The sequence below is a fragment of the Helianthus annuus genome, chromosome 17 (genome assembly GCF_002127325.2).
Source record: "Helianthus annuus cultivar XRQ/B chromosome 17, HanXRQr2.0-SUNRISE, whole genome shotgun sequence".
NCBI lineage: Eukaryota > Viridiplantae > Streptophyta > Magnoliopsida > Asterales > Asteraceae > Helianthus > Helianthus annuus.
This window is the reverse complement of record NC_035449.2, coordinates 147,114,283-147,121,827: the sequence shown is the minus strand read 5'-3', so window position 1 is coordinate 147,121,827 and position 7,545 is coordinate 147,114,283. Positions and strand designations below refer to the sequence as shown.

At 44.9% G+C, this 7,545-nt stretch overlaps 1 protein-coding gene across 1 annotated transcript; it reads right to left on the bottom strand.

Annotated features, from left to right (window-relative positions):
* Positions 1 to 1,244: 1,244 nt before the first annotated feature.
* LOC110893585 lies at positions 1,245 to 1,616 on the bottom strand. Its single transcript, XM_022140684.1, has one exon. The coding sequence runs from the start codon at positions 1,614 to 1,616 to the stop codon at positions 1,245 to 1,247; it is 372 nt and encodes a 123-aa protein (XP_021996376.1).
* Between the last annotated feature and the right edge of the window lie 5,929 nt (positions 1,617 to 7,545).

Genomic DNA, 7,545 nt, shown 5'->3' with positions numbered 1-7,545 from the left:
ACGTTTATTCTGTCGTTTGCGCGCGTTGTTTGGTTCGTGTGTACGAAGTGATCGAGTTACAGGTTATTGTTTTGACCCAGCTATGTTCGGCTTTGGGGGTCCTACAATGTTTATTTACCATGTTATCGATGCTTTCGTGTTTATGTGGGCACGAAGTATTATTTGGCGTTTTGTAGGCTTTGGTTGTGTTTTTGACCCGACTGTGCACTTGGTTGTGACAAGCCTTGGAGGTCTACAACGTTTCCTAAGTTCGAGCCATTGATGTTTTCGTGTATGCCCAAAGTAATATATGCAGTTGTGACAAGAAATTCGCAAGATAAGAGATAGCCAAACACTTTTTGTATTAGTGTTAAATGTGTTGGCGCGCAACCATTACAATTACATAGAAAAACTTCAACTGTTTACATGTAGCATCTTCTTAACGGTTGAGCATTCCAGGTTCTTGGGACTTCCTTGTTTTCCAGGGTGCGTAGCTTATATGCCCCTTTTCCAAGTACCTCGTCTAAAACATAAGGCCCTTCCCACTTGGGAGCTAATTTTCCTGGTTTTTCGGTGTGAGACGCCTCATTGTCCCTTAGGACGTAATCCCCAGGGTTAAACGTGCAAATTCGGACCTTTGTGTTGTAGTATTTTTCCAACTTTGTTTTGTACTTCGCTTCATTGATTGCCGCCATCTCTCTCCTTTCTTCTAGGAGGTCGAGGTCCAACCTCCTTTCTTCTTCGTTGTTGATCATGTTCATGGAGAGCATTCTTGGTGATGGCAGTCCGATCTCTGCTGGTATCACGGCCTCGGACCCATAGACTAAGCTGAACGGTGTCTCCCCGTTGCTTGTTTTGGGCATCGTCCTGTGGGCCCATAATATGCTAGGTAATTCATCAACCCAGCCTCTTCTTTGTGTTCCCAACCGTGCCTTGATGCCGTCTACAATGCTCTTGTTGACGGCTTCGACCTGACCGTTCCCCTGCGGATGCGCGACCGAGGAGAAGGTATGCTCTATGTGTAGCTCTTTTAACCAACGTTGAAGATCTTTTGCAGCAAAATTTGTCCCGTTATCGGTGATGATTCTCAGGGGCAGCCCGAATCTGCAGATTATCTGTTCCCAGATGAAACGCCGCACTACGGTAGATGTGGTTAACGCCAGCGCTTTCGCTTCCACCCATTTTGTGAAATAGTCTACCGCGACTATGATAAATTTCACTGCTCCCGGAGCTTCAGGGAATGGACCAACCATATCTATTCCTCATTATTGGAACAGCCACGCCGTTATTACGGGGACTAGTTTGTTTTTGGGGCGCATCGTCTTCGGAGCATGTCTCTGGCACCCGCTGCATTTTCTCAAAGCCTTCACTGTGTCTAGATGCATTCCGGGCCAGTAGTACCCGACATTCATCACTTTCGCTACCACCATTCTTGGTCCGGCATGAATGCCACAGATCCCCTCGTGCACTTCTCGGATCAAGTAGTTCGCATCTTCTGGGTCGACACATCTCAACAATGGTCCTAAGTAGGATTTTCGATACAATATTCCGTCGACCATCTGGTAGTGCTCGGACTTGTATTGAACTTTCCTTGCTTCAGCTTTGTTTTCTGGTAATATCCCAGACTGGAGATACATGATTATGGGAGTCATCCAAGATGTCGCTCCTAGTTGAATAACGCTTACTTACCGCAGCGGTACTGATGGATTGCTCAGAACTTCTATGCGCACGTCTTTTGCCAAGTGCTGGAAGCTAGTGGATGCTAGTTTACTTAGCGCGTCTGCTGGTTTATTCTCGTTTCGATTGATATGGTGCACTTTGTAAGAACGGAAGTTCTGCAGCAATGCTTTTGCTTGATCTAGATATAACGCCATTATGTCTCCTTTGGCATCGTACTGGCCGTTAATCTGCCCAGCTACTAGCATAGAGTCCACATGCGCCTCTATGTGTTTGACTCCCATCTTTATCGCTAACCTCAGATCGGCAAGAAAGGCTTCGTACTCGGCTTCGTTGTTCGTGCTCTTGAAGTCTAACCGGATGGCATACGTGAATTCTTGTTTTTCTGGACTTACCAGCCTAAGTCTCGCACCTGCGCCGTCTTCGTTAGACGCGCCGTCTGTGTACAATAGCCATGGTTCTTTCGAACGTTGCCTTTCAGCTCTTTCCATTGCCTTACACTCCCTGTCTTTGTCATCGGGCACTTCTGTCATGAAGTCAGCCAACACCTGGCCTTTGATCGCTGGTCTTGGCCTGAAAACCACATTATGACCTCCCAGTTCTATCGCCCATTTCGCTAATCTTCCAGAAATCTCTGGCCTCGCAAGGATGTTACTGAGGTTGTAATTTGTTAAGACATGAATGACATGATTGGCAAAATATCTGCGCAGTCGCCTTGATGCATGAATTAGTGTTAGGACTAGTTTTTCCATTACCGCATACCTCGTTTCCGGATCATTAAGAGTGCGAGACACGTAATAAACTGGTGTCTGTATGCCTTGTCGGTCTACGAGCAGAACTGCTCCAACTGCTTTGTCTGATGCTGACAAATACATTACTAAGGGCTCTCCCTTCATTGGCGTTGTCAGTGTCAGCACTCTTATGAGGCAATCTTTCATTTCTCAGAACGCTTGTTCGGCTTCCGGGGTCCACTAGAACTGACTTTTCTTCATATAATTGCGGAGAGTCTTGATAAACGGGAAAGATTTAGCAGCATTATTGGCTAAGAAACGGTTGAGTGCTGCTAACCGTCCAGCCAACTTCTGCATTTCCTTGATCGTCGATGGTGAAGGCATGCGCTCGATTGCTTGTACTTTTTCAGGATTTACTTTGAATCCATCCTTCGTGATGATGAAACCCAGAAACTTCCCTTCCTCCATGCCGAAAGAACATTTTGTTGGGTTTAGCTTGATACTTACTCCGCGCAGTGTGTCGAACGTCTTTTGAATGTTTACCAACATCATGCTTTCTTCCTTGCTCATGATGACTAGGTCATCCATGTATACTTCAATGTATTTGCCAATAGCATCGCTAAATGTTTCATTCATCAATCTTTGATAAGTTGCACCTGCGTTTTTTAAGCCAAAAGGCATTTTTGTATAGCAGTATAACCCTGTTGGCGTGCGAAACGCAGTCTTATCTTCATCTTGGATGGCCATCTGCACCTGGTGGTATCCCTTATAGCAATCAAGGAAACATTTCCACCTGAACGTTGCTAGCGAATCAATCTTTTCATCAATATCTGGCAAGGCGTAACAATCGTGCGGGCATGCCTTGTTTAAATCCTTGTAATCTACACACATTCTCCAACTGCCATTTGGTTTCTGTACCATTACAGGGCTCGCCACCCAAGTTTGATATCGGACTTCTCTGATGATACCGGCATTTAACACTTCCATAACTTGCTCTTGCATAGCGTCGTGCTTTATGTCTCCCAAGTGGCGTTTGGCATGTATCACAGGTTTTGCACTTTCTGAGACATTTAATCTATGTTCTGCTATGTGCCATGGAATACCCACCATGTCAGCTGGTGTCTAGACAAATACATCCATGTTTTCAAACAACTTTTTTAGCGCCGCGCGCGTGAGATCAGACATTACAGGGCCCAAGGTGACCGTTTGTTCTAGGTGTGCGCTGTTTAACACCCATTTTTCAGCTTCTACGCGCGGTGCGCTTTTGCTTGCCTTTGTTGGCCAGATTTCATCTGTTGTTAAGACTTCTTTGCTTGCATAGAGTATTGCTACCCCTGTCTCTGTTGGGAATCCAACAGCTGAATGTGGTCTAGAGCAGATCATACTAAAATCTCCTTGGGATTCTCTTCCCAGAAGGATATCGTGTCTTGAATGTGCTGGTAGTACCATGAACGTGACCTCCTCTGTTCTTGAATTTTTTCCGTCTGAGAGCAGCGCTGGGAACGATATCTGACCAAGAGGAAAAACGGCTTTGTTGCAGAAACCAGTTAGTGGGTAATCTACTGGTTCCAAGCGCGCTTTGTCTTCTTGGTCGAATTGATTGAAGCATTGTTCGTAGATGATATCTGTAGTGCTCCCTGGGTCAATGAAAATGTAGTCAGTTTGGTAATGACCGATTACACCGGATATTACTATGGGTCGTCTTTCTCTCGGACCTCCTCTCACTATGGGAAAAACGACTTGTCTCTTGCGCCAAGAGTGATCTTGTATGCGCTTGTTGTAGTTCTTCTTGGCCTTCGTGGGCCTCCCTGAACCATGTGAGTTTCCAATTTTCTAAGTTTCTTGTTATCTGGCCCTTCTTCTCTTCGCTGAATTTGACGGTTATCGCGCTTTCCGCCTTTTACCAGATGGGTGAGTCTTCCATCTCTTAGGGCTCTTTCTATTTCTTGCTTTAAGCTGAAACAATCATCGGTCAAGTGACCTATGTCCTTGTGGAATTCGCAGAAAAGATTAGGGTCTTGGCCCCTTTTGTTTCGCATCTGTAATGGAGGTTTAAAATGGTGATTTTCCGTTGACAATACCTCGGAAGAGGTTTTGTTAAGGGTGTCCACTGTTTTTCTCTGTTCTCCCTTTTAACCTCCTTGCGGTGAGCAATGTGGTTGATCGTATTGCGCGCGTCTTCCCTTACCGGGCTTCTTTCCTTATAACTGGATCCCTTCCATGATTGGCCTTTGCTTTTCTTGTTGCGCCGATCATTGTGGTTGTAGCTGTATTGACGGTTGTCGTCACCGGTCAATTGCTTGTCTGTGCGCGCAATTGTTTTTGCTGCCTCAATGAAGGTTTCCCAATATTTGGGACTTCCATCTCTTCCTTTCAATCGCTTGATCAAATCGTCGCACTTTACTGCCCTCATAAAATGTGTGCGCATCATCTTTTCACCTACATCACCGATTTCCAGACATTCTTTGTTATACCTGGTGATGAAATCTTCCACGCTTTCATGTTCCTTCCTCCATATATTCAGACAATCGGCAGGGTCTCTAGTGTGCCTACGCTGTTGGGAGAAGTGTGCGAGGAACTTGTCTCTAAAATCAATCCATGACTTAATTCTTCCTGCTGGCAAGCTATCAAACTAGAAGCGCGCTGCGCCGACAAAGGTTTGTGCGAAGAGATGACACCAAGTTGGTAAGTTCCAGCCACCTGTTAATCCTGCGCCATTGAAGACTTGGAGGTGGTCGTCGGGATATGTTAAGCCATTGTATTTGCCTACGTTGTGTGGCAATTTCGTCTTGTCGATATCGGCTGTTGCAATTTCTTTAATGAACTTTGAGTTTTCAGCTATGCCGTCTGGGCGATAGCTCAGTGTGTAATCATGTTCTGCTTTCGGATTGTACCCTGCGCGCTTGCGGGGTACGTACGCCTCGTGCTCTGGTGGTAACCTGCTGAACACTGTGCTTTCTTTGTATGTCTCATCGTCTTCTTCCTTATAACTATCGAACTCGTCGTTTATATTGCGCGGACCTAAACGACTTTGCACTGGTTTTCTTTGTGGATGAGAATACTGCACATAATTGCTTTCGATTTCGCCATAGGTATCGTGCGTGTCGTGCGCGCTCAGCCTTCTGATGTTTGGTACTGGTGCTTTTTCAGGGTGTAAGTTCCATGCATTGGCTTGCTGAGGCATGTGAGTGCTCAGAGACCTTTGCGGTGGGGTAACAAAGGCGGAATGGTTGGCTTGTGCCTGGAGCAAAGACTGTTGTGCGCTGAGTTGTGTATAAACAAGGTTTATAGACGCCATTTGTTCGGCATACCAGGAAGCCGGAGTTTTTCCTCCGGGTAGCCCTAAAAGTGCAGAGAAATTCAGTTGTGTATGTTCCGATGGAGCTAAAGGGCCGGCTCCATGGTTTGGTGTTTGCACTAGTGGGGGTGTTTGCTGGACCACCCTGGATGGAGGTTGGAAAGTGGCTCCGTTTGTGATTTGGGTGATGACCCTGGGTGGGGGTTGGAAAGTGGCTCCAGTTGTGTTTTGACTGACAACTCTGGATGCACTTCCAAAGATATCAGCGAAATCGTTGTTCATCTCCCCTTCTTGGATAGTTTCGTTCCTTTGGCCTCTTTGGACGTGTGCGGTGTCCGAAATGAGCTCAAAGGAAGAAACTTCTCCATCCACCTGATGGGAAGGGTTTGTTTCAGTCATTTTGAAGAGTGTTTTGAACAAAAAGGAGATGAAAAAGGTTTGCAAAAACTGCAGATGGCGGCAATGATGAAACACTGGTTAACACCTAAGGTGAAACTAGCCTGATCGTCTCTTTTTTGGGGTTCAATCTCCTTCGTTACTCGCCAAATGACAGGTCCTGCAAAACAGCAACTCTGTTTGCTCGTTAAGAGGGAATATGGGGGTTTCCCTCTTAACTGGGCTTCAGCGTGAGAATAAGTACTGTTCTGAGGAGTAAAACAGCGTGTGTTGAAAGTGTGAGGGCGGAGAGTAGTATGGAATTAACCTGAATGATGAAGGGTCCTATTTATAGCCGGAGGGTGAAAGAGGGAGGAGCAACCTTGCCAGCTGCTATAGGACGCCAGCTGTCCGACCAAGGGGAATATCCTCTTGGTCCCCTCTGCTGTGGTCAGGGTGGTGGTACACGTGGCGCGCCCATGTTTGCCCATGCTGGAAACATCGTACCGCTGCTGTCGGTCTGCTCCTTGATTTGCTGCAGGCCTATATGGCGCTTGATGAATGGTGACACGTGTTGTCCTTTCTGTCGGAGAGAGCATCTTTGGTGCCACCTTGACGTTTTCCAGAAGCTTCCAGAAGCTTCTGGATTCGCTTGCTGATGTAGGCGCCATGTAGGATGAAAAAGTGGTATGGTCCTTGCCATGTGGGCAAAAAATTGGGACCATACCTCTTCAATAACAATACAATACTTAAAATTAAAAATAACAAAATTATCTTGGTATAATCTTTTTATACACTAAATTATTACAAAAACAGCAACAAACTTAAATCATTTAGTTTTTTTTGGAAATTGGAATCTAATAATCCCACGTAGACGTCATTGATAGTTCCACTTTTGTTTATTCCCACTGATAGTACCACTTTTCAAATATTTTGCTTCCATCAGTCATCAGGAAAAAAAACTTAACTTCGAATTACAAACTGATATTTTAGGGATTTTAATCAAAATGAGGATACGAGTCGATTGATGTAAAACTTACTTCAAAACGGTGCTTCAATTCGGGTGCTTAAACTTCCAATTAACAAAAATCAAGCCGTTTGGAGCGCCGTTTCGATGTAAGTTTTACATCAATCGACTCATATTCGTGTTCTAATCAAAAGCCCTAAAACATTAGTTTGTAATTCAAAAAAAAAAAAAAAACTTAACAATTTCGTTAAGTTTTTTTTAACTAATGACCAGTGGAGAAAAAATATTTGAAATGTGAGACTGCCAGTAGAAATAAACAAAAATAAAACTGACAATAACCAATAGAGTCTAAGACCATGCGTAGTGGTTTTATCAATAATGCCCCCACCATGGGGCGTTTTCTGCCATGTGGCAGTCCAGTCAGCATGAGGGCATTATTGGGCGTTATTGTAAAAGTGGCGTAGTGGGAATAATGCCCAATAACGCCCCTTCCAATCATTAAACAATTATTTTTTTTT